Source organism: Semicossyphus pulcher, unplaced genomic scaffold (assembly GCF_022749685.1).
Source record: "Semicossyphus pulcher isolate SPU_LCO1_2020_fin unplaced genomic scaffold, fSemPul1.0.p SCAF_8, whole genome shotgun sequence".
NCBI lineage: Eukaryota > Metazoa > Chordata > Actinopteri > Labriformes > Labridae > Semicossyphus > Semicossyphus pulcher.
The window spans coordinates 11,527,278-11,553,937 of record NW_027211759.1 but is presented as its reverse complement, the minus strand read 5'-3'; the positions used below and the strand labels follow the sequence as shown (position 1 = coordinate 11,553,937).

At 42.2% G+C, this 26,660-nt stretch overlaps 3 protein-coding genes and 1 non-coding gene across 5 annotated transcripts in view; 2 read left to right on the top strand and 2 right to left on the bottom strand.

Moving 5' to 3' along the window:
- The first annotated feature begins 3,765 nt into the window (after window positions 1-3,765).
- Window positions 3,766-3,854, top strand: trnay-gua (transfer RNA tyrosine (anticodon GUA)). The gene is given in 2 exon segments: window positions 3,766-3,802; window positions 3,819-3,854. It is a non-coding gene; the product is annotated as a tRNA-Tyr (tRNA).
- Window positions 3,855-5,555: 1,701 nt separating this feature from the next.
- Window positions 5,556-11,631, bottom strand: hal (histidine ammonia-lyase). Its single transcript, XM_069687010.1, has 20 exons — window positions 11,385-11,631; window positions 11,158-11,218; window positions 10,908-10,935; window positions 10,756-10,830; window positions 10,599-10,671; window positions 10,434-10,500; window positions 10,309-10,346; window positions 10,077-10,202; window positions 9,797-9,936; window positions 9,571-9,618; window positions 9,278-9,425; window positions 9,074-9,169; window positions 8,422-8,480; window positions 8,202-8,282; window positions 7,955-8,020; window positions 7,704-7,869; window positions 7,370-7,504; window positions 6,002-6,110; window positions 5,805-5,874; window positions 5,556-5,687 (listed from the first exon to the last, which is right to left on the bottom strand). Exons 1-20 carry the CDS (start codon window positions 11,629-11,631, stop codon window positions 5,556-5,558), a joined length of 1,965 nt encoding a protein of 654 aa, XP_069543111.1.
- A 2,037-nt stretch (window positions 11,632-13,668) lies between these two features.
- Window positions 13,669-21,117, top strand: LOC138612414 (ETS domain-containing protein Elk-3-like). The gene is made up of 5 exons (XM_069685633.1): window positions 13,669-13,978; window positions 16,237-16,445; window positions 16,809-17,591; window positions 19,243-19,365; window positions 20,179-21,117. Exons 2-5 carry the CDS (start codon window positions 16,239-16,241, stop codon window positions 20,275-20,277), a joined length of 1,212 nt encoding a protein of 403 aa, XP_069541734.1. The 5' UTR covers window positions 13,669-13,978; window positions 16,237-16,238; the 3' UTR covers window positions 20,278-21,117.
- The window catches only part of LOC138612413 (cyclin-dependent kinase 17-like), a 35,941-nt gene continuing 30,308 nt past the window's right edge, over window positions 21,028-26,660 (bottom strand). The window contains exons 8-18 of one of the 2 annotated variants that reach the window (XM_069685632.1): window positions 26,222-26,316; window positions 25,945-26,007; window positions 25,437-25,560; window positions 25,057-25,177; window positions 24,637-24,734; window positions 24,363-24,468; window positions 24,205-24,255; window positions 23,942-23,984; window positions 23,667-23,757; window positions 23,416-23,493; window positions 21,028-22,265 (exon numbers count right to left, since the gene is read on the bottom strand). In XM_069685632.1, the coding sequence (XP_069541733.1) occupies window positions 22,228-22,265; window positions 23,416-23,493; window positions 23,667-23,757; window positions 23,942-23,984; window positions 24,205-24,255; window positions 24,363-24,468; window positions 24,637-24,734; window positions 25,057-25,177; window positions 25,437-25,560; window positions 25,945-26,007; window positions 26,222-26,316 (908 nt within the window). In that variant the 3' untranslated portion in view covers window positions 21,028-22,227. The remainder of the gene's footprint in view (window positions 22,266-23,415; window positions 23,494-23,666; window positions 23,758-23,941; window positions 23,985-24,204; window positions 24,256-24,362; window positions 24,469-24,636; window positions 24,735-25,056; window positions 25,178-25,436; window positions 25,561-25,944; window positions 26,008-26,221; window positions 26,317-26,660) is intronic. The other variant, XM_069685631.1, reaches the window with a different exon arrangement.

The following is a 26,660-nucleotide window of genomic DNA, read 5'->3' as shown; positions in this document are numbered from 1 at the left end:
GTGCCGGACAAATACATTTGGACTGATTATTTGTCACCACTCATACAATAGTGGAGAGCACCTCCATGTTTTACATTAGGAATAATTATATGGAGCTTTACATTCTATTTTTCTTTTTCGTGTGTGTCTAATTGAGGTCTACTGTAATAGAGTGGTCGAGCTCCTTTTCATTGTGGACAGAGGCAAGGTCATTCTACTCCTGTTGATGAGAGAGGTCTAGTATGTCTATGGCATTTAAGATTTTAAGGACTGCAGAATATGAACTGGTTGACCTGTAAACAATCTTTTTTTTAATTGTTTGTTTTTTCAGAATATTTATTTGATTATTGTTGTGTCATGTTTTTTTTCTTGCGTAAAAGGTGTCCCCTTTTCATGGTTTGTTTTTCTTTACTTGTTTTGTTGCACTAGAGGTAAATTTTAATATTTCTGTTTGACAACTTTCTAGTGCAATTATTGTGCTTATTTTTTGCTTATGTTGAAAATTCAATGAAAAAGGAAATAAAAATCTGATGCTTCCAGCAAATACATAAAAAAACATTAATCAGTCAAGGAAAAGATAATGTAATTGAATATTTATATATATTTTTTATTAAGAAACTGGTCAAAGTGCTTGACATTATCAGCTCAATTCACATTCATGATTTTATTTTCGTTGTGCGGGGCTCATTACGAAAGACATTCCATTGTACCTCTTTCAAAAAGCCACCGTCACATGGGATGATCCATTAGCATTTGACCGTTTAGGTGACCTTGGACGGCAGATTGATGACCTCTGGGAGTTGTTAATCATGGAGATGTCTTTTGGCTGTTCCCAGCTGAAACCTTTCATAGAAAAAATAGTTCCATTACTTCGGTAAAGTTACGCCTACGGTGCAATTAAGTTGTCATATAATACACTTTAAATGAATTGGGAAAAAGCTATAAAACATTTTAAAGTTGGTGTTTGAATGAGGAAAAACCTTGGTGTTTGTGTTGTGAAGCCTTCTATCAACGATAATGATTGATGGTGACATGATCCACCCTTCAAACTCTGCCATGCATTATGAGAGGAATGTCCGATGCTCCATGTCTGATCCCATGTTTTGTTACGTAATGTATGTTGGAGCAGCTACACAAGTAACACATTACCCTGCCGTCTAACAGAATATAACATGAATATATCTTCATTTTGGATGAGTGGGGATGTACACAGAAGCAGCCTGACAGCAGGTCTATTTATCATTACAGGCCTTTAATATACCTCACCGAGAGCAACTATTGCTGTCACTTTTCTATTGCTGTCATAGTTTACTATGGTAAACTAGCAATACTAAGATGTGCAATATGTCATAGGGTTACCATTATGGATGCAATAATGGGTAAGCAAAATTTTAATGTAATTTAGTTGTACATTTTTGTGGGGCTTATTTTAGCTATTATTTATAGTAGGTATGTTGATTCAAGGAGACTTTTTTCATTTCTTAAAATGAAGGAATATTGCCACCTAGTGGTTAAAGTTTGAATTAGGATCACAGAAGTGTGATTTAGTTTAGAAAACTACTGTAGTACAGAATATTGCATTCACTATTAAAGCGGACAGAAATGACCTTTTTCATAAAAATTCATTATTGAGGTTTTAGTCAAATTAAACAAATACAAGTCATGCTCAAGCTGCCCATATTCAGTTTGTTGTGTAGTTCTGAGTGCTTATATTTCTGATTGTTCATAAACATGAACCTGTCATGTTTATGTTCATTACTAATAAACTTATACTAAGCAGATCTCATTATTTCGCCATGTTTCTTATTGTCCTAACAGTATCTGATACCATGAGATCCTCAGTAATGCTGCATTGCTAAAAAGTACAACAAATGTGTGACTTCACAGCTAACCAGCAATAATATTTTGACCACAGTAGCTAACAGCATGGCAGAAACCGACACCAAAGCGCTTTCTGCACACAAGAGATAACCCTGCTGCAAATGTAACAGCAACAGTACTATTTCCTGTTGTTAAAGGCACTGTAAGAGATGGCAGTGACGATAAGAGGAGCTAAACTGCCCTTTTTCAGTTGCTTAACAACTACTCAAATGTCTTCAAGGTGTTCAGCTGATGCCTAATGGCAAAATTACTTCCTTTGAAAAAACATCTGTAATTACTGCTTTTAAAACCATCCTGGAATGATCTATTGGTTATTTTTTGTTGATTACACTTACAGTACCTCCCACATGATGTTGTTATGCATCAACTGTGATAGTCAATCATACCTGTCTCCTATCATAACTGTCTCCATCAATAAAGATGCAAACTTGCATAATTGTTCCATTCTTTTGACCCATGATATAGAGCTAGCTGCTGTCTGTTTTTTGACTGTTTTTGTTAAGTATTGCAGAAAAAGATTGGCAAAACTTGTACTGTTAAATCAAATAAAGTAATAGCTAACTCGGCAGGTAAAACCTATTGCAGTGGGAGGGGCGCAGATAAACCCATCATTAACGACAGCGGAGGTGCTTTTCTTCCCCAGAGGAAAGTATGATAAACACGTAAAAATTCGTGAAGTTGATGTTAATTACCCCAAGAACTTACAATGACACCTGTTTGTGTCTGTGTACAAGGAGGGACAGAGGTACGTTTTGCTGCCCATCTATGTACTAGTTTCCTGAACTCTAACTAGACTTGTTACTTTGTTAAAATTGTGATGGAAGGGGTCTGTATTTTTATATAAAACTGTTTTCCAGTCTTTGTCTTGTTTGTCTTTATGTTTTTGAGGCATAGCGTCGTGCATACTTTTACCTGACAAGAAGAAAAGGTAGCGCTAGCTAGCTCACATGATCGGCACTCACCTAGCTATAACATTTACAACGCTTTTAGGACCGGGTGTTTTAAAGTGTGTTAGTCAACACCTTGTAACTGAGGGACATTTAAATTAGTTTCCAAGAGTTTGAGTCGACTCAGTGCAAACTTTACTTTAATTGAAAGCTAACGTGAATGACTTTAGTTAGCTAGCTAGCTAGCGTAAGTTAGCTAAATGTCATTAGCTAGCATACGGCCGCACCTCCGTCATGTAGCTATTAACTATGTTAAGAGGCTAACGGTGAATACAGAGTTTAGTAACCAAATATATTGTACAACATATTTAACGAAATAGAATTTGTATAGAGTATCGACCCTCTCGACTATACCGTCCCTTCGACGAGCCTCCAATCGCGTCCTCCCAATTTCAGCTTTGAAAGCCAATTGCGTCACGGGGATTTCAGAATTTTCATTTTTTTCCAACCAATGGCGCTCAGGGGATTTCAGCCGCACCTCCGTCATGTAGCTGTTAACTATGCTAAGAGGCTAACGGTGAGTACAGAGTTTAGTAACCAAATATATTGTACAACATATTTAACGAAATAGAATTTGTATAGAGTATTGACCCTCTCAACTATACCGTCCCTTCGACGAGCCTCCAATCGCGTCCTCCCAATTTCAGCTTTGAAAGCCAATTGCGTCACGGGGATTTCAGAATTTTCATCTTTTTCCAACCAATGGCGCTTCGACGAGCCTCCAATCGCGTCCTCCCAATTTCAGCTTTGAAAGCCAATTGCGTGACGGGGATTTCAGAATTTTCATCTTTTTCCAACCAATGGCGCTCAAGGGATTTCAGCCGCACCTCCGACATGTAGCTGTTAACTATGCTAAGAGGCTAACGGTTAGTACAGAGTTTAGTTACCAAATATATTGTACAACATATTTAACGAAATAGAATTTGTATAGACTATCGTCCCTGCTGTCTGTATCGTCCCTTCGATAGCTCAGTTGGTAGAGCGGAGGACTGTAGTGGCGTCAATGCTGATATCCTTAGGTCGCTGGTTCGAATCCGGCTCGAAGGAGACATGTTTTTTTTTTTTTTCCTTCGGACCACTGACCCGCTTGACACCGTGCCGTCGGCTCCATAGCGCCTCCTATTCGTCAACGTTTGTATCGTCTCGTTTTTTCTGTAAACGTCAGTGCTTCGCTCTTTCTGCTTCTTGTCCTGGCTGCTCAATACATTTTCCGGCCATATGTATCGATAAACGACTACTTGTCTAACTATTGAAAATGTACAATGGCGTTTGTATATGAATGTAGTGTTTATACATTTCAAATGTCACAAATTAAAAAATAATTTCCATCACCACAAGGTTTGTATAGTCTGCCTCCGCGACTCTGTATGGGTTTATTGGTTCGTAATATGGGCGCATACATATGTTTGTGTGTGTGTTTTTGGAAACACATTTTTAAACGAGTTTGAGCAGAAAACTGAATTCATCTGTTGTTGTGTTTGAGGTTATGTCGGGAAGAGGCACAAATTGCAACAATACAAATGAACCTGTGGTCATCTGTCGTTTTCATCAGGTTGAACTATTTCTGTGCACAACAGACTTCTGCCCTTGTGCTATTATCTGTCATGAGCTGTTTGTTTAACCTTTGAATTTGTTGACCAAAGCTGCCTTTAGCAGGTCTGTGACATTAACCACTTTATCTTCTCAGGGTTTTTTCTTTGCAGCACCTCAGGGGGGCAGAGTGGCTCCTCAGCCTGGACAGGTATGTGCTGTTTTACTGTGGGAAGAATGTAAGCCCCAAAACTCACCTTTTGTTTTTGTTTACACTGAATGTTGAGTGTAATTTAGACACTGGGCTGAAAAAACATAGCTTTTGGTAAATGAATGTCCTCCCAATAATACAACTGGATGTTATCACAGGCTTATATTCAATGTTTTATTGTTCTGATAGTCGCTTATCTGTTAATAAGCAAAAAGGGCAACTTTCACTTATTCTGTCATGTTGTAGCTGCATGGTATTGTACATTTAACTTATATAATATTAATTAACATCTTAATGGCAGTGAACAGTGATAGAGGAGATCATATCTCTACTACTACTATCAGTCCTTCAACCACTGCTGCTACTAAAGGTAATCATAATAGTAACATAAGGTAATAACAAAATAGAAATAAGCTAGTGTATCATTCGGTAAAGTTTAAACCACTAACATGCCCTAAATATATAGACAACAGAAATAGTTAGCAGAAAGCGAGGAATGCCACTTTAAAGATTAAATTTTGGGAAGTCTAAGTTGGAAATGTATTTATGACAATCATTTAATATGTAATTGAATTACACCAGAAGAAACAACATTGAAGTAAGGTATAGTTTGTGCTACATCATTAAAAATATTGATATCCAACGGGCACAGTGGCTGAGGTAGTCATGTGGCAATAAAAACTAAATTAGGCACGTTTTAAAGGGACGACAAAGGTTTAGATAAATACAATCTTGGTGCACAGGTGTAGCACACGTTTAATACCTCACAATTAGAGAAATATATAATAAAGTAAACCCAATTCTGAAATTAACCAAGATATCCTGAAGGATTATAAAAATATCAGAAATTTCAGTGTTAATTTCATCCACAGTGGTCAAATGAACGTTGCATCTTCAAATCAATCTTTGATCTTCTGACTTATTTCGGTTGGTTTCCAGTCAAATCCACAAAAGTCTTAATAAGGCTGTTTTTAATTTTAGTAATTGCAAAAAAAACGGACATGCTTTCACTCATGACGGACTCGCTTCCTAGGGGATGCTGGAGGATCCAGAGAGAAGGCTGTAGGAGAGATGGGACGGGACTCTGGGATGTACTCTGTCTGATACTTGTCAATATAAGGTTTGGCCACGTTCCACACCTGTAGGTAAAAATAAACATTCAATAAAAAACATCACAGATTTCCATCCTTGATCAGACACTTTTAACAGTCACAGTAAATAGTAAGTTGGCTTCCTTCACCAGATTTTGCACTTGCCTTCTGGTCGAGTAGAAGGCGGTGAACAGCTTCAATGTCCGGAGACATGAATCTGTCTTTAATCCACGGCCTGTTAATGGCAGAGCGGTTGAGAGTCAGAGCCAGTCAGAGGTGGAACAGGGGATAAATATTAACTTTCCTGCACATAATTTCAGTAGACAGAAGTTTTGTACCTTGGCCACATCTGTTTGACTTACCTGACCACACTGCGCACAAGTTCATAGACCTTCTCCAGCGGAGTGGTGGTACGAAGTGGGCGGAGGAACTCAATGCCCTGACAGGCCGCCAGCAGCTCTATAGCAAGAACTGATCACAGAAAACATCAATAAGATCTTTTTTGTAGTTCATTGGCTGTAAAAGATAACAATTTTTAAATGAACTTCTTGTTAGATTAGATTAGAACTTTTTCTGGTGATATTTCAGTCTGAATATTAAAACAAGGGACATGTGATTTTTTTTACTTTGGCGTGTTAAATGTCAATCCGGTGATTGATGTAAGGATACATACTGATCACATCTGAATGGATGTGAGAAGTTGGACTAAATCTTAGGTGTCCTTGACATTGAATAATAAGCTTATCCAAACACGAAACGTTTTATGAATGCTTCAGCACTCCTCTGAGTTTAGTCAAAAGTTTTAAACAGTGTTTCCCTCATGGCAAATACACGTAAGCGTTAAAAAGGTCATAGAAATCAATATGTCTAAAACATGAAACACGTCACTTATCTAATTCTTGTGCAAATTGTTGATTGATGATGCTTTACTTTTGCAACATGTCAGTGTATTAAAATATTCTAATATTTAAAAACTCTCAACAGAATATCACGTAAACTACAAACATGTCCATCTATCGTCTGTTGTACTCAATAAAACCCACACTACTCCTTAAATACCATGAAGGACCCACCACCATTATAAACAGACAGAAACAGACACTCTGGTTTTAAGGGCCTCTGTCCTCTTTAAAGCAGTTTGTGCCTAACACAACCTACCTAACACCTATTGCAGCTATCATTATTGGTATTTAATTGTAATTCCTTTAACAGAAAAAATAATAAAGAAAACATTTTAACTTTAATTCATTTAGTTATACTTTAATGTAGTTTTATGTTTAACTGCAATATCCTCTCTACCAGCTTTGATTCACAACCATGCAAATCTTTGCTGTTGCAGTTTAACCAGCATTGGTTTACACTGGCATCATTTCCAACACTTACCTTTGCACTTTTTTTTGGCACCTGTAACTGGACATTGCTTCCTGTTGCTTTGAAGCTTACTTAAAATTAGGTTATCAGATCTTTTTTGTTTATTATTGAAAAACTAGGAGTTTGTGTAACTACTCATCTCTTATCCTTTTTTTGTGTGTTTGTCATTTTGGCCTTTTGACTTAACAAATTATTTAATGCCAGTGTGAAGAACTTCATTGAAGTCTTACTGTACCTACATCAGAAAAACATGTTTGCTTTAATTAAATTTGGGTTATGTAATCAGTGCATCAGTGTGTTTAGCATTTTGATGCCTGTATTTGCACCTTTACATTAAAATTCATACTCAAAGGTTTTACCTTGTTCCACATGCTCCACGACCCTCAGGGCCTTCCTAGCAGCCCAGCCTCCCATGGACACGTGGTCCTCTGTGGCAGCACTGGTGGACAACGAGTCCACAGAGGACGGATGACACAAAACTTTGTTCTCTGAAACTACACAAATTAAGATGAGAGTCAGACTCATGCTAAAATATTGAGGAAAAACTAGCTTGCATATGGATTAAGCAAAATTCATAGCACCATATTTTATTGTTTAAAAACATTTTACCTGGAATTCAATATGCAATATTAACACCTATTTGATTCGACCTACAAATGCTCCACTTGTCATGTTATTTGTTTGCACACTAACCCAGGGCAGCAGCGGTGCAGTGAGCAATCATGAAGCCTGAGTTGAGTCCTCCCTCGTTGACAAGGAAGGCTGGCAGCTCACTCAGCGAGGGGTTACACAACCTCTCGGTCCTTCTCTCGCTGATAGATGCCAGCTCATGGACGGCAATCGCTAAAAAGTCCAGAGCCTAAGAGAAAGCAAAGTGTTAAATAAAGGGAGGACAAAATCTACAACAAATACAAGACGTTTTAATGAGTCACAAACATACACACCTTCGCTGGGTATTCACCGTGGAAATTCCCACCTGAAATGGTCTCACCTCTTTCAGCGAATACCATCTTGTATGGCCGTTAAGAAAAGTAAATCAAGTCTGATATCAAATAAAATCCTGTTTACAGTTTCCAGAAGAATCTAGAATTTGTTTGAACAAATTTCCAATTTTCAGCGCTGACAAAATTGGCACATCTAGATTCAGGAAAACAGTCAGGTTGGTGTCATATTTAAACCAAGGAAGGATACAGGATTGTCAGTGGCACTGTTGATTTCTGTATTGATGATGTTCTGCACAAATTTTATTGTGTCATTGGTGACTCCATGAACCTGTGCACAGAAACATATACTCAGAAACATCAGAGTAATACTGAAGCACTTGTGTGAAAGCGTAAGAATTGAGGTATAATAAAGTCTTAAAGGGGAAATCTGTGATTTGGGATGTATAAATAAATGAGCCTGAGGTTACCTGAGGACAGCAGCGCATGGTGTAGGCATCCTGTACTCTGTCGCAGAACCGGTGGCTCTCTGGAAAATCATACCAACACCACATGAACCTCGTTAAGTAGTACATGTTTAAGGGCGCTCAATATTACCAAAAGTTATACTTTATTTATCCCCCAAGGGAAGTACAGCCTCTTAATTTGACCATTTCTAACTATTTATGAGCTGTGGGCAGCCGCAGTGCCGTGATCCAGCTCTGAGACCTGTGATTAAGGGCAGTGGTAAAAATATTCCTTATTAGATGTTTGTGTAATAGATGGGAGGAACGTGTAGACACAGGCTTGGAGGCGACAGTGCTGCCCAGATGTTAGAGTAGAGCTGAAACGGCATTTTATGGTATCTAGCGTCTGTTTGTGGCCAATTCCTGAGTGAAATGCTGGCAGGACATAATGTTGGGAGGAACTTGATTCTAATGTTGAAAAGTGGGTGAACACCTGCAGACATTGACATCCCAGCTGTTGCTAGCGAGCTAGCTAATGAGTGAATGAATCTGAGCTCTCTGCTACTTAAAGATGAAGACTGATTCATCAATAGATGTCTAAATATTATGACTTTGGGATGTTTAACTAAAACTGTGTGTAATTATTATGTAATATTGTCTGGGCCTGTCCTCTGACCTGCGATCTGGGATGGATGGTGATCAGAGTCCAGCAGCGAGCGGAAGCGCTGGGCCACCTCTATCTGTCCCGGGTGGGGACGCAGCGTGTGGATGTCTGCGGGAGGAGACTAGAAAGTTAGGATGGATGGGACAAATGCAGGAGCTTCAAGTTTGAGGTAAATATGTCCATCTCGGTTTGTGATTCTTTATTGCTGCTGCTCACCGCTGTCAAAGGCCTTGGTGGTTCCCTTCAGGACCTCCAGGGTCAGAGCAGCAATGATGTCCGCCTGCCGAGCTATCGCCTGGGCTCGCTCGACGGCCTCCGCCCCCAGGGAGGTGATCATCTGGGTCCCGTTGATCAGAGCAAGACCCTGCAAGGGAAACAATGACGATAAGATAGATAAACACTCTTCCTGCTCTTCTAAATTGTGTACCTGTGATGGCACAATGCGCTCCCAGTGAACCCTCGGTCAGGGAGATCAAATATGAGGGAGCAGGCTTGTTTTTAAACATTACCTCTTTAGGCTTCAGTGATATTGGCTTCAGTCCATGGGCCTCCAGGACCTGGCCACAGATGAAAGCAGAAAAAACATGTAAAAGGTCAAGGGTCATCAAAAAGCAAACATGTTGTCCTATTGGACCTTGCAACCTTTCGCTCTGTCAAGCAAAAGGCACATTTCCTGCAGCATTGAGCCAGTTATTGTTGTACAACCACAGAAAAGTCTTATGTATAAGATCTTACGTATTTGGCGTCTGCCCATCCGCTCTTTGGAGACCACATTTTCCCCTCTCCCATCAGCCCCAGGGCCAGGTGAGAGAGGGGTGCCAGGTCTCCACTGGCACCCACTGTTCCCTTCTCTGGGACGAAGGAGAGGCAGGAAGCTGCAGGTGAAAAGTGAGTTAGAGATGAAGATTAGTTTTATGACAGTCAGCTTCCACTTTACTGATCCCAAGAGAAAGTTATCAGCAGTGGACTGCAGCTGATATCCAGGTCAGCTCAGGTGAAGAGGCTGGTGGTTTACCGTTGAAGGCTTGGATCATGGCATGAAGGGTTTCCAGGGAAATTCCGCTGTGCCCTTTGGCCAGAACATTGATCCTGAGAGCGAGCAGCATGCGGGTTCTTTCCGGGCTCAGCGGGTTTCCCACACCTAAACACCAAGTCGTAAAAACTGTTATAAAAGCAGCAACCTAAAACACCGGTGCACTGAAATGTCTGGACTAGACTTGTAGTTGAGCTTTTCAGAGTTGTAATACCTGCTGAGTGTGAGCGCACCAAGTTCTCCTGCAGCTCCCTGTGGAACAAGACGTGCATGGCCATCAGTCAGCACATATTAATAACTCTTAAGTTGGCAAAGATTAAAAAAATGTTTTGTCTTTACTTGAGCTTGCTGACAGGAATGACTGTTCGGGCAAATTTGCCAAAACCAGTTGTGATTCCATAGACAACTTGAGGAGGGGGAGATACAGAGAGCAGGAATATGAAGAATCAAGTGTTTTGCAGTAGAATATAATTAAAAGATCTTTATTCCGAAATGTGTCCTAACCTTTGTTCTCTTTGACAATGGTGTCCAAAAGCTCTCTGGCTTGCACAACTTTTTTTTCTGCCTCCAGACTCAGCTGAAAATGTTGGGAATGATTATGTTAAGTCAAAGATTACCACAGAGCAGCAATGACAACCAAAACAATTTGGTCGATCATTACCTTTATCTTGTAGAGTCCCCTTCCCAAGTTGACCAGATCTGTCGATGACAGGCTGTTACCGTCCAGGCAGATATACTGCACATGGAGACTGGTGTTACAAGCGGTCAGCACAGCATGTTTGAAATGTTAACATTGAATTGTAAAACACTTACGTCTCCGGGTTCTTTGTATGCTGCTGTACTTTTTCATAAAGTTTAATTAAGGACAACAAAATACAGTGTTACCCTATATGTAATTACTTTATTACAGAATCAATAAAACCTTCATATATAGTCTTAAATCTCTGGGTTTGGTTTTAAGCTTTCATGCTTTCACACAATAATGTAACATAAGTGTTTTTTTTCATTACCAACTACCCACTATAATTATCATGGCACATATAGTGAACAGGTTTAAGGATACAGATGAGAAACTCCAGGCTCACAGGGGATAAAGTCAGGGGACATGGTATCACCTGCAATAGCTGTAAGTACAGGACAAAAATACACATTGTTAACATTTCCTCTTTATGTAAATATAACTTCATTAAGTGTCCCGTAACTAACATAAAGCAATACTGTGAAACATCTCCACCGTCCCCAAAATGTGATGCCCCCATTTCTTATATTTTAAATGCACTGGGTCATTACCAAGCTCGACAAAGTCATTATCCTCCAGTACATCCTCGATGGTGTCATCCGCGTCCAACAGACCCAAACCCTGGCACCTGCGCACAACAAAGCGAGTGTCTTTAACCGCCACAATGCCGCCGTTGTCCGGTTTGTTCTTAATGTAACGTTTGAGAGCTTCATATCCGAGCCACTGGATGCTGTTGCTGGTGTCCCGGCAGGGCACCGCCAGCCACTCATCTCGGATGTGGATGGTATAACGAGGCATTGCGCTTCAGCGGGACTCTGCTGCAGTGAGCGCTGCTCGCCGCTCTCCAAGTGACCACCTTCAGGCGCCTGAAGTTCAGCCGCCAATCAGGCGCAGCGGCCCGGAGGCACGCCTTTCGGTGAAACACCTCAGAGGACCACTGACCCCCACTGGTCGCTCACACAGATGAATTTTTGGACCGATTGACCCAAATGTGTTCCCGTGTGAGGTGTGATGAATGAAGTCTGCTTTTCACGTTGACCACTAACTTTTAAAACACTTGTTGACTGGAAGACTGTGTTTACTGAAAGTGTAACAGCTGAAACAAGTATTGTTTGAATACAAACGACGAAATGAAGACAATTGTATCCATAAAAAGACTTCATAAATAATCTTTTAACTACAAGTTAATTGGAAAGAACATTGATGCGTTCTCTTGCAGTCAGTCATTACAAAAGCAGGTAAATGTTATTGCAGGTGGACTTAGTATTAAGATCATTTGTAACTCTTTGCACTTTGTTCATTTAAAATAATATTAAATTGTTGCACCCTTACCACTTACCATTATGACACAAATACATCTGATCATTATTTAAAAATTAACAATTTTATCTTAACTGTATTTAAATTCATTATAACCAACTATTCCAATTGATCAGACAATGTTATTTGTAAAAACAACTTAAGTTTCCGAGTAGATAAAAACACTTTGTTAGCAGACAAGTGTCCTGCCAACAATGTTACCCTGACTTCAACCCCATACTAAACCTTAACTAATCCCGGATTACTCTGCTAGATTAGATTTCCTTTGTCAGATTTCCCTGAAATTAGTCTTAGATCAACATAACAAAACAGAACTTTATTAATAATACACTTCACAGAGGTACTGTGGGTCCTCAGATACTTGCTGTGTGTGTTACATTAGATCCTCTGTGAGCTCATTCTGTGATTTAACGAACTGACCGCCTAAAGAAAAGGGTTGAATATTTGTTCAGTCTAATCTGTCGGACCAAATAATTTCAATAGCAAAGGCTGATATTATCACATAAATATGAGAAGGACCTAAATGTAACCATCTCATGGTTTCCCTTCGGTCCAAGCGGTCTAATGTGTACCATGAATTGGCAAGGTACAATACCTGCTTAGGGATGTTGTTGATTGTCTGTTTTTTTTCTTCCGGTTCATCCCAAACCTTAAATACAGACCAAATAATCTTAACACAGGATATTAACAGTAGCATCTTAAAGCTCATACCTAAACAACTTATCATCTTATGCTACACTTCCAAGTTTGACCGGCCATGTATATCATAGTTCTTCGGCCCTGCATTGTAATACTAAAAGGGCTATTAATTCGACATGCAACAACTTAAGGTAACAGTGATTTATCATTCTATTTTGACAAAATATCCAAAATACCTTGTCAAATACATGCACTTCCCGAATGTACATTTTTTATTTAATATATTTATTGATTTTCATTTTTTCCTAAATTTAAATCACTCAAAATACATACATGCATAAAAAAATCGATTAAAGTTCTACTAATATATTAGAATATTAATAACAATTCAAATAAATGTAAATAAATATAGTACAAAAAAAGTTTAAAAAAAAAAGTCATTTCCGCATTGGACAAATTCTTACCAATTTTTTTTAACAATTCATGAACATAGTTGTAGGTATTTATGTAGTCTATGAATATATCTATAATAACATATAATGTATATTTAATTTCTTTAATGTTTTAATTTCTTTTAAAGTCTGTTTGTTTCCTCTTGGTCTATTTCTTGTGCTCTTCTGCTGCTGTGAAATGTTCTTTATAAATCATACTAGACCTGAGCTGACCTGGATATCATAGAACTAGTTGGTTAACTTTACCCTGTTGCAGGTTTAAACTTATTCACTGCTCCGTAACCGCAAAAAAACCATCACGATTGTGAAACAACAGCTACACAACTTTCGCCTGTGACTGGAAGTGTTTTGAGTAACAAGGCGCACATGAACGCACCACAGTAGGCTGCGGTGTGATGATGTCAGTTTAAGGGCTGTAGGAGTTTCTGTATCTGCATGTGTGCCGACACAGTAGGCCTACTGCTGGCCGTCAGCGGGCAGGCAGAGGAGAAGAGGAGGGGAGGAAAAGTGTGTTTACACAGACGGCAAACTGCCTGGGGAATCGTAGGGGAGAGGAAGTCAGCCGGCTCTGTGTCTGCCTGCTCCAACTTCCTGCTCAGAAAAAGAAAAAGCCCAGGATCCTATTTCAGTCCAGCACAACGGTGTAGAGCAGAAGTAAGCATGGAAAAACAAGGAATCACACAAGCTTCACCGTAAAGTTTCACGGAGGGAAAACAACGAGGCAGACGTCGCAGGTAACGTAAATAATCTGACATCTTTGTATGAACGGCGCTTTGTTGGCTTGTAGAAGCTGAAGTACCGCTCGGATAAGAGTATTTGAGACTGTATATTCACACTTAACATGAATTCTCTTTGCTGTTAAGTTTTTGTCTCGTGTTAATCTCTTCCTATCGAGTGTATTAAAAAGTTTTAATCAAGAATAGTTAGAGTTTTAGACACATTTGTGCCGTCTTCCGGTCCGAGCAACATCTTGAAAATGAGTCAGTGGGGCAGAGTAGTGATCCAGACCTCTGTGCGTAACAGTTAGTGCAACTTTAAACTCCCGGATACAAATGTAGCCTTCCTGTAAAAGAGGCAAACAAAAGACGAGTAAAGCAAGAACAGCCTCAGAGTCCATGTCCGCTGTTTGGAGATGCTTTTTCTTATGGGCCCATGTTGAATTTTCCACCGTCTGCGAACAGGAAGAGAGCAGATTTAGTCATGGCTAAGTAATGTCTGCACACACACTCCATCTAATCTCATTAGGAGTTTCCGTTCAGCCAACACACTGGATCGCTTTGTGCGCACGGCGAGACTTCTCAGTCTGAGCATCCGCAACAGGAGTCCTGATCCCCGACCAAAACCACCACAATGTCCGGGAATATTCCTGGAAGGAGTTGTACTTTATCTGTAGGGCTGATATTAGGGATTTTATCATTTTGTGGAAGGCCTTTCACTGTTATCTTCATAAAATGAATCAGCATTGAGGTTATTATGATTTTATTACACTTATTGATGTATAAACTCTGTAAGGAAACTGCTCTGTACTTTAGTGGACCTCTGCAGCATGTTGCAAAGGTGAATGTTTATGAGTCACACTGGCCTAATTGTACAGTAGACCTGTCAGCTCAGCCGCTCTTTATGGGCCAGCTTTACTTTTGCTTCAAAGTGTTTAAGAGACTATCTGAAGTCTGGGTTCAGAGTGGGTTAAAGGGTGGAGCTGTGAAAAGGAGACAATGATTTGATCTTTGGACTCTCTCTGTCTCGCTTTGGGATTTTGATGGGAAGTGTGGCAGGACCGGGGGAAACGCTCCCCTGCTGTGGGATCCCCTCTCCTCACCATTTGTCCTTGGAAGTAGAATAGGAGGAAGTCCTGAGTCTGACAGGTTTGTAGTTTCACATGGCAGATAGAAAGCTCAGGGGAGAGCGAGTGTCGGAAATGAGTTCAGCCCTCTCTCTTCTTCGGACGGAGATATGTAGAGGTTTAAAGGCCAGAGTGGTGTCTTTGTTTTTTAGCATCAGGGTCCTCCCAACCATAGATCAGAATAGTATGTAGGTACCCAAGATTTACCTTACTTTGAGGATATGTTTCTTTTAGACATACTTTTTATACAACAATTCTGAATAAATGAGTCTAAAATTTGGCCAAACTGAAACAGCAAATATCTAAAAAGTTATTGAGGCATTTTGAAACTTGATGCTAGTGACTTGCTAGTGATTTGGCGGGGCTTAAACTCACCGACTGAAGCTAATTATTGTTTTTTTTTAATCTATTAATCTGTTACAGGTTTTTGAAATGTCAGGAAATAGTAAACAAACAAACTGAACAACTGAGACAAACTGAAAAAAGTAGCTAAATCTCACATTCACTACAAATTGTTTTGCATTTCAGTTTCATAAATGACTTAACTATTATCATCTAGATGTTATTATCTATCATTTGGCTACTAAATGAATCCCCTCAGCGTCACCCCCTCACACTACGGCTGTATGATCTCCTCCGAGGCAGACAGGAGCTCCGCGGCCGCACATTCCTCTATTAAAGGAATAACCCTCCCCGGCCCGTCATACTTCCTGTGGAGAGAGGGCCAGGTTGAACCGCAGCATATTTCTGGCTTGAGCTGTTGTTCCTCCTTATACTTTTTTTTTTTTCGCTGCTGCTGCTACATTACACTTCAGTCTTTAACACTGTTCTATTCATCACCGGCCTGCTCTTCCTTACACCACATGTTACAGCTCAGACAGGCCGTTCCCTCCTCTTGAACTAACCTAGTTTAGTGTGTATGCAGTGAAGCCCATTGAAAAGAGAGAAAACCGCCTTTAAGCATCTTGCAGGTTTATGTATCTGTAGTGCTTTTTCTACGTCAGCTGACCTCTCTGAATGTGGGCGTTCCCGGCTACAGGAAGAACACCTCAGACTTCATCATATGACATATTTAAAAATAACCATCAAGGGCTCTGACGTCAAATTTAACAGTCAAATGTTTGGTTCCCTCCTCTCACTCTCCTGCAGTTATGGACAGTGCCATCACTCTGTGGCAGTTCCTGCTGCAGCTGCTGCTCGACCAGAGTCACAAACACCTGATCTGCTGGACGTCCACAGACGGAGAATTCAAGCTGCTGAAGTCGGAGGAAGTGGCCAAGCTGTGGGGGCTGCGCAAGAACAAGACCAACATGAACTACGACAAGCTGAGCAGAGCGCTGCGCTACTACTACGACAAGGTGAGGCGTGCAGGGTTTATGTGCAGGAGCTGGTCTGACGAGTCCTGTGGCAGATTTTATAATTTATGAGAGGACCTGGAGGCACGTGAATGGAGTGAAAAAACACGACAAATTCTTTGTTGTTCTTCTTATTCAAGCCACAACCTCCACTGATAGGCACTTCCACTTCCTCTTTCTATTCAAGCACACAGTAGAAATGGCTGTGATGTAGCTCTCAGTTGTTTCAGTATTTAGCGTACTCTGGAAATGAAGTGCCGTCATCATCCTGGATAATCAATATGTGTTATTATTTTCTAGAATGATACCAGTCAGAGTAAATGTATGAAGTGTTCTCAAGGTTAATGCTGTTTGTCTCTTGTGCAGAACATCATCAAGAAGGTGATTGGCCAGAAATTTGTCTACAAGTTTGTGTCCTTCCCTGAGATCCTGAAGATGGACCCGCAGGCGGTGGAGATGGGCCTGGCCTCTGGAAGGTTCCCCCTCCAGGAAGGAGAGGTCTCTGAGCTGGAGGTGGAAGATGAGGAGGAAGAGGAAGGGGAGGAGGAGGCCCAGAGGAGGACCCTGGCAGCCCTGGGTGCACAGCAGTGTCGGAACGACTACCTCCGCTCCGGTCTCTACTCCTCCTTCAGCATCGGCTCCCTGCAGGGCCAGCCCGAGCTGCTGCGCGCCCTGCGGGAGCGCCAGGAGGAGCCGCGCTCCGTCATCCGCTTTGGCACCAACGCCAATGAACGGAGCCCCCCTCCTTCTGCAAAGCCTGAGTCCTACGTCACCTCCCACCTGTCCAGACTTCACTCCCCGTCTTCTCCCCACACCAAATCCTCCCAGTCCGGACGAAGCTGGAGCCCCGCAGCCGACGAGGAGGAGGAGGACTCTGACCAGAGCGCTCAGCCCCTCAACCTCTCCTCTGGGCACAGGGAGCGAGCCCTGCAGCCTGCGGAGAAGAGGAGCAGCAGCAGCAGCATTAGAAGTAGCTCCAGTAGTAGTAGTAGTAACGGAGATGGACTCCCATCAAAAAACAAAAAGCCCAAAGCTCTGGAGATCTCCGCCCCGTCCCTGCTCCTCGCAGGGACCGACATCGGCTCCATCGCCCTCAACAGCCCCGCGCTGCCGTCTGGCTCCCTCACTCCAGCCTTCTTCACTGCACAGGTGATTAACCTGAACACAAAGTACTATCATTTCCTCTGAGCAGCACAGTGCAGATAATAGTGCTTAGTGTTTAAGTGTGCCTTCCCGCATTCAAGAGAGTGTCCTTCATTTAGAGACTCTAAATTATGATTGGAGCACTTTGAGGTACTTGTTATGTACGATATGATGAATGCTCTTTACGACTGTTAGCTGAGACGTTCCCCTGACACTTGAGACCTCTCCAAAACCTGCTTCATCTCTTTCTAGTCGAGACATGTTTACACACCCCAAAGCTTCCCTCTGACACATTTTTACAAGTTCTGTTGTTTCTGCTCTCAGTCATTTTAAGGTAGACTATAAGAGACTACGTGCCGGCCACAGCTGAAGTACAGTGAGCCTAATAATAATCAAACTTCACAGAGAAAGACTAATTCTGTGATGATATCCCTTTCCGTGCCCTCTGAGCGCTGGCCTGGCCGGCCGCAGGGAGATGATGGGATTTAAACAGAGTCTGATGTCAGTGTCCTTAAAGAGACATCCGACACAGCCTGGCATGTACTGGTGGAAAGTCTACAGCTTTATTTATTTAAGTCGCCGAAGAAACAGACAGAGTGAATGTACGAAAAAGGTAAATTGTTATTATTTTAAGGGGGAAAATGTGCTCATGCGCTCGTGTCATAAGGGAGACTTTACATAGGTTTGGACAAATGCAAATTTAGACTCATTAAGTGAGTCACTGTCTGTGTTTGGTTTGGGATTTAACCTTGTAAATAACTTCAGTAAGCAGTTCTGTCGGGTAGAAGCCAAAATTACTGCCAGATTGTGCTGAAAATAACAGGCCTGCTGGAATCATTTCTATATTCAAATTAAAGTTTCAGAAATCAAAGCGCTTGTAGTGAAAAGTTGCGCATGCGACGTACAGTAAATTCAGTAGCTGCTTGTATGACACAAGTGAGCCACATTCATCCAGCCGTGATATTTAGGTTTGTTTTGATCTTTGCCATCACCCCCACAGGCTCCGCTCCGAGCATCCACGGGTGTTTAATAATCTATTTACAAAGGCGAGCGCCTCTGCCACATCACAGGCTTCCACACATCCAGAACGGCATTAATGCAGCGCTCACACTGTCTGTTTATGAGGGGCCAAGGAGAGAGATCACAGGAAAACAAGCGATTTACAGAAATCTTCTGCGAGTCCAGCCTACGAGAGGGGGGAAGAGGCCCTAAGTGATGCCATATGCTCCAATAATTCCATTAATAATGGGAGCGAGGCCGAGTCCCTCCGCAACACTGGCTCACTTCTCTGAGGTGACACAGGGGAAAGTAAGGGGGGGGGGAGGGGGAGAGAAGACCAGGGGAGAGAGGCAGAAATTGATTTCATATGTTTTCCCTCCCCTTCCCTGTTTCTCCCCCCCCAATCAACAACATCCCCCACCGTCCACCTCCTCCTCTCCTCTGCACGTCACCCCTGTATTCTCGGGGAGAAACCGCAGACTTCCTTCCTGCTCCGTCAGTTTGTTTTTCCAAACGCCAATACTCGTCCATTTACCATTTCAGCATGTTTCGCATTACCAAAAACCCTCAGAGCAACGCTCTGCGACCGATGTTGTCTCCACTATTTTCCTCTTATTTACACGAAATCTCCCCCACTCTGTGTTTTTCCTCCTCGCAGACTCCCTCCGGTCTGCTGCTGGCTCACAGTCCGCTGTTGTCAGGCATTCACTTCTGGAGCAGCCTGAGCCCCGTCGCTCCGCTCAGCCCCGCCCGGCTGCAGGGCCACAGCTCCCTCTTCCAGGTAAGAAACACACGCAGGTGTGAGCGCAAAGAGGGACAAAAAAAAAAGCTGCAGATGAGAACAGAGGGTGTGCACAACAGGTTTTTTGTTTACTAGTTGTGTTTGAGAGCAGATGAGGAAGTTGTGCAGGTGAAATTTAATGCTGCAAAAGCCCCGTTCTTCTACGTTTTTTTAAGGGAGATCTTTCAAAGAGATCAGGTTGAACCAGTTTATAAACATTTACAAAAGGTAATTCATTTGTTTTTCGTACCCAATATGACTAAAATGTACATTCTTAACACACATCCGTCTACATCTTCTAGATTTAGTTTTCCTGCAGGTTTGCACTTCACAGAAATGATATTTAAATCTTAAAAAAAAATGTTTTTGAGGTCTGCTGAAGTAGAAGACACAAACGCGGTTGTGAAACTGGTTGAGACTTAGTAAGCAGAGGTGTCCTGTTTCAGCGCTCATGAGAGGGAGAGGAAATCCTGTGAATACTTCCTGTTTGAGCCCAGGGGAGCCGGTCTGAACAGGGTGGACTGGTTTGAGAGCTGCTCCTCACTTGCGAAACACACACACACACACACCACACCCCCTTTACAGTGCATACACACACACATGCATACACCATACCGGATTCTTTGTGCACAAATACTGTCGACTTCTCCTTCTGCAGTGGAGGTACAGGGGACAGAGAAGGAAGAGGCACAATGAATAAAAAAACAGGAAACCAGAGCGGTGACAATGCTGCAGTTCCTCACCGGAAAGCAGCTTTCAGAGCACCTCCGTCCCCTCCTCGCTAACTCTCAGCCCCTCTCTCTTCCTCCGCAGTTCCCGAGTCTAATCAACGGACACATGCCCGTCCCCCTGCCCAACCTGGAAGGAACACCCTCCTCTCTGCTCCTGTCCCCCACCACCCACAAATCCTGATCCAGGATCTGCGAAAGAAAAAAAAAAAACATCTTCATCCATCTCACGTGAAAGTTTCTCTTCATTCTCATCATCTGCAGCAGCGTCTGTATTTTTTTACATTTAGCTTCAGAAAAGTCCTACGAGACGAGTGTGTGACCTCACTTTTGTTTTTGCACTTGAGTTGCTTCAGATTTCAGTGGTTGAAAGCACTTGGTTAAAGCCATACGATGAGCCGCGATGTCTGTGAGACGCCTGTGGCTCTTGTGATAAAGTACAGCACATTTCCACATGACCCTGTCCACCGTGGACAGTAGTGACGTGTAGCTAGCCGCTAAAGACTAGCCGGAAGCTCGCTCTGCAGAGAGAGCCGGGGTTGTTTTAATCATGTAAAAAAATCTTTCTCTTCTTAAATGTTCATAAAAATGTGAAACTGATTGTTTCACTCGTGTTGTATTGTATGTATTGTATGCACTATGCTTCTCAGATAGTACCGGCTGTGCCTTGTTTCTCTTTGTCTTTTTTTTCTAAATCTTTTAATGAAGACGAGATTTCAAATCAATGAAAAACCTTTGTAACACTTGTAATGTTCTCTTTTTTTATACTGGACTTGGTATACAGTTTGTATTCTGTATAATTTTGTATTGTGAAGAATGTCTGTCATTTTCAATAAACAAAGCATTGAATGCTTGAATAAATGCTTTAAATTAATTGTACAGTTGCTACAACAATGTAGAAGAAGAAGAAGAAAAACAGTTCATGTCGTTTCTGTTTAAACTTTAAATTTTATTTTCTTTACTCTGGAAAAAAAGCTCAAATATGGGAGGGTATCTGCAATGAAATCCCACACCAATAACAATTATCCACAAATAAAGTTAAAGAATATCATACAAAACATCTGTTGTAACACTGTTAAATAGACTTTGACTCAGTATCATGTTCACTAGGGGCAGGACTATAGCTAGTGCTCCCTGAAATAGGAGTTCAGTGGCTGTGTGCTTCCTCATACAACAGAGCAGGCATGCAACACAAAGATGGAGGCAATCCAGAAAAAGAACATCTTTACAGCTGATGGGGAGAGGGGGAATGGCAGAAAGGAGATGCAGGAAGGCAGAGTCTCGTTTCCAACACCGGGGATTCACTTCGCACCTCGCCCGTGTAACAGACTGCGGCAGATTACGTGTCAGATTGAGGTGGAAAAGGATGAGAAGGTTGTTCACGGCAGTTTAATCTCTTCTGAAGAATTTAGGAGGCGTAACTAATCCTGTAATGCCCTTGTTAATAATCCTACATTGCCTTTTCCTTCCCCCTGCATTTGTTCATTGGTCACGACAAGAGACCACAGCATCCTGGAATGATACGCCAGCATCTGACAAGAACGCACTTGCTCTCGTAACGGCCTCCAGTTAGGATAAAATGATATCACAGAAAAACCTTCAGAGCAAATGGTCGCAAACGATGGGTGCAGCTGAGAGCAGCGCCGCGGCATCGGAGACAGAAAATCAAACCCCCTTTGACTTGCTACAGAATCGTCCTTCTGCGTGTCTCGCACACCCACACACCGAGGAGCTTTGAGGTGCACTTTTGTTATGAAAATGGAAATAATGACAAAAAATATCACGTAAAATATCACCACTTCAAAAAGAAAAGAAATTAAAAATCTATACACATTGCATGTACTCATTAAAGTGACCGAGCCAGTTAGAATTCTAGACAGTAGTTGTATTTAGCAGCAAATTCTCTTCTCAATAAATATAGATGTACAGTATATAAACGTCTCTTTTGGGCCCGCTTCAGGCCAAACCTGGAGAGAAGGGGGTCGGTCGCACTGTGGACGAGTTTCCCAACGAGTTTCTGGGGAGTGATGATGATGATGCTGCGCGCCAACATCCGTCTCAGGTTACCGATCCATCGGCGAGACTGTACAGCGAGGAGATCCTTCCCAAATAAAAAAAATACAGTCCAGAGAATCTAAAACAGCATGCTTTGTCTTCTGCTCTTTCCGTTGCCTGAGGGGAGACAAAGAAGAAGCAGAGTTTATTCTGTTCAGTTTAAAGTGGGAGATTTAAGATTACAATTAGATTCAGTTTAATTCAGTGATCTACACCTGGGGCTGTAAATTGAGCCCCTTTTTCTAGCCCTTTATTTGTTCACAGTTTGGCACTCAGACACCATTAAAGTGTGCTGAATTAGCATTTAGCAGTTCTTCTTCAGACGTAAAATAAAAGTAATAATCTCAAAGATTTTCATTTTAAAGAAATGTCCGTTAAGTCACAATCACGAAGGTGATTGAGCCGATGGCCAACTGATGAAAGCCTTTACATTTGCAGTATTACAGACTGGCTGTCTGTGGGGACTTGTACAGAAAAAAATCACAAGCGGCGCCCAGTTAGTGATGCGTTTTCCATCACCCAGCAGTGGTTGGTCGGCCAGAGAGGGTAGGCGGAGCTAAGCGGCTGCTTTTCCGCTCTCTGCAAGTGTTGCGAGTAAACAGTAATCTATTATGGCTGAACAAACAAAGAAAAGATCGATGTCTACAGATACAACTTCAAAAATAAGTGAAAATTCAAAGAAAAAGAAACAAATTCGAAGCTCAGATGAAGCAAACAGTCTGAAAAGGAAAGCGACCGTCAGCGAGGAAAATCAAGAGTTACAACCGGAGCCAACCGTGGACGTCACACATGCGACACTGTCTGGATATCTGGGAAGTGTGCTCCCGTAATTACCGTTTATTGCCATAAACTGAAATCTTCGAGATTACAACTTTATATAATGGTAATTCCTAAGCAAGCTCTGTACATAAAGAATCATCTCTTTTCTATATATCTAAGCAGATTTATAGATGTTTTTCACTTAATAAACATCTAATTTAATCTATTATAAATAACATGATATAAATATTAGTATCATCTCTGTGCGTTTCTACTTTTGACATAAAATGTTTTTAAGCTGCTGCTGCAACTGTTGAAATATCAGTGAACAGGCGAGAACAGTCCAAACTACAATAGCTACTTCCTGTTCCTGTTTGTTGAGAATGTCTGTCCCTTTCACCTCATGCTGTACTTTTACCACAGCTTTTCTTCCTTCGGCCCAAAACTTCCCTGCACCTCACAGCTTGAAATACTCTTTCTCCAAGACAAAACACACATTATTCCTCACCTGACTCGGGGTACGACGAGTTCCGGTAGCCCGGATCTCTTTGCAGCTGGACCTCCTTCAGTGTGAATATGGATATGTCTGCCAGACAGAAAAAGAGTCAGTCAGTGCAGCAGACATCACATCTTGCCAGGAGAATAGCGTCTTTGTTATGAGGCTGTAACTGATCCTCACTGTACACTGCAATATCCTTCGAGCTGTACCTAGAGGAGCCTGCCAAGTCTGCATTACTGCGCTGCCATTTCATTACTCACTCTCTGGCAGTGTGTGCACGCGTGGCCCCAGGCTCCTGAAGTACGGCTGTCTCATTGCTTCATCAGCAGAGGTCCTCTTTTTCGACTCGTACTGAAGTTTGGGGGAAGAAAAAGAAACACATTAAAGAACGCAAAAAAAAACTGGGTCAGCAATGAGAATGTGTCGCCGCGCCTTGATGCACTTCTTTCCAAAAATACAGTCCGAACATAGCTGCAATATGTGTCGCGCTGCTTTTAACATCCCAATCATGCCGGGCAGATTTAGTGAGACTCACTTTTAGGAATGACATCAGCAGGTCGATGCCATCGGTGTCCAACCTGGAGAGAAAAGGGAGGGGGAGAGGGGGAGGTCAGCAGAGGTGGGGGTGACGCACAGATGCTGGTGAGTGTAAGGAAGGAAACTCGGTCAACTATTCCACAGGATTTCCTTACAGGAAGTGACACAGCGCACACACTTGCACACTAACTAAACAAGCCAATAATGTCTGACTCTAAAACCTAAAAAGCTCTACATACAGACGCAGCTCTCGTCTTATACCTGGGTCTGTTTTCAAACAAATTCTCACTTCCATCTTCAGTGATAAGCGGGCTAACAAGAGAGGGAAGGGGGGGAGTTTTAGATACCGGAAAGGAGTGTAAAAGATGTTCAAATATATAAATTAAAGTGATAGTAGTAGAAGATGTTCCCTGTCTTACCTGGGTGCGTGGTTGATAAGTGGCTGGGCCTTGTACTTGGGGAACTTGTAGGACTTGAACTCGTCGATGGAGGATATTCCAGGCCAGCTGTCCTCTGAGGGAGTGCCTGTGGAGGGACATTCAGTCGGTCCAGTTACACTCGGGGTTTACAGGGCAGCTGAAGCTGCTTTTTCACGCTGCAGCAGGGGGGCTACATGCCAGGGTTAATGCGATTAAAGGATCATATTATAAAAAAAGTTTGAGTGCATCCCTGTCAGCAGGGGGCAGTACTGACCTAGCAGCCTGAAGATGAGGTGCAGCTCGTCCTCCACTGTGGAGCCTGGGAACAGGGGTCTGCCGGCAGCCATCTCGTAGAATATACAGCCCACACCCCTGACGGAAGACACGCACAGGAGGGATCAGGTCTGACAGTCAACTCAACAGGTTTTCTGTCTGATCTACCACTAACGTCTGGGGTTAAACTCCTTGAGTGGAGCCTCAATGAATAAAATATCAAAGGAGGAGCAGCAGGGGAGTTTGAAGCTCAAGAGAAACCATTCAGTTAAACACAAAAAACACCTTCTTTCTGCCTGAGGATTAAATTTGCCTCTTCATCTTCACAGCGCTACAGAGAAACATAATGACGAGAGGAGCCAGGGGTCCACTCAGTGTTTCCCGCAGTTGTAATCACCCCCGTAGAGAGAAACCCACTCACCACATGTCTATCTGCGTGGAGTACTCGGAGGAGCCCAGCAGCACGTCGGGAGGCCGATACCAGAGTGTTACCACCTCGTTAGAGTATGTTTTAGTGGGCACAGACTTGGCCCTCGCCAGGCCTGTGGAGCACAAACATGTGAAATTAAAACAGATCCAAAAGACACATTTGGCAGAAAGTCATGAAGACTCATCTGAAGGATTTTACTCCAAAATGCCAAAGACTGAAATGTGGCTTTATTGTATCACAGTCTTTGAGAAATAAAAAGGATTCTGCATTAACAGGTGTTACTCAGCTGGTAGAGATTTTATTTCAAGACAAAAAGGACGTTTAATCGAACACAGATGAACAATTGAAGCAAGTAGTGTTTTTGTTTTTACCAAAGTCGGCCAGTTTGAGTTCCCCTCTGTCGTTTATGAGCAGATTCTGGGGCTTCAGGTCTCGGTGGAGAACTTTCCGCCTGTGACAGTACGCCAAGCCTCGCAAGATCTGGTACAGAAAGATCTGAGGAGAGAGATATTCATCGAGAATAGAGAATAATTTTAGACTATTTTATGCAATTAATCAAAACCAAGCTACAATGTAGATGTGGAAGTATAAAAAACATGAAGTCACAGAAGCACAATATTTACATTCTCCTTCTTATTAGCCTAAGTTGAGTTTCAGTCCTCCTCAAAGGCACATTTAACCAAATGTACACAAATGTACACAAAGTGGTCAGGTAAGAAGAAGAAGGTTGAGACAACACATTTCAGTTTCCCCACACTTGTCTCCACTCCACCACCAGGGGGCACACTAACAGTGCAGCTAGTGTTGACACCAGCAACCACAGAGCCGTGACAGTTGATGAAGTTGGCCCGGGCCAGCAGGCTGCCTGCGGAGGCTCACCTTGACATTCTGCATGCTCAGGATGTTCCCGCAGTCGTCCATGTACTGCTTCAGGTCTTTGTCCTAGATGAAGGAGAGAGGGGAGAATTAGAGGAGTAGTGAGGCTCACAGGCTCACAAACTGTTGCAGTTGAACAGTTGTGCTGCCGTATTATCATCCTCATCTCTGCAGAGGGTCATGAATAATAATGAGGTGAAATATATTCATTTTAGCATCTGTGCACAGAAAAACAGGTGAGTAACGCAGGATGAGATAGCAGAGGGTCTGCTGGACTCACCAGGTACTCGAACACCAGCGTGAGCGACTTGTCTGTGTGGATGATGTCGTGCAGCGTCACAATGTTGGCGTGTTTCAGGTCCTTCAGTAACGACACTACAGGAAAAGAAAGAGGAGACAGCTGTCACACTGACGGAGTGATTATACTTTAGGCCTCTCGGTATCCACCAATCAAGACATCAGTGTTATTTTTATAAAGCTCATTATAAAACACAAAGAAACCCGTGTAGACGTTTGTGATCAGACTACAAAATCAACAAATCCAGAGTATTGTAAGAAAACCAAAAACCAAGGACAAGCAGAGCACAAGATACCGCACTGCAAACATAACTAATAATGCTTTCATGTCGTTGGTCTTTCGTTTTCACTCCAAAACCACAACATTACTCATGGAGAAGTTTCTGCCACCTGCAAAAGTTATGATGCACTAAAAAAGAAAC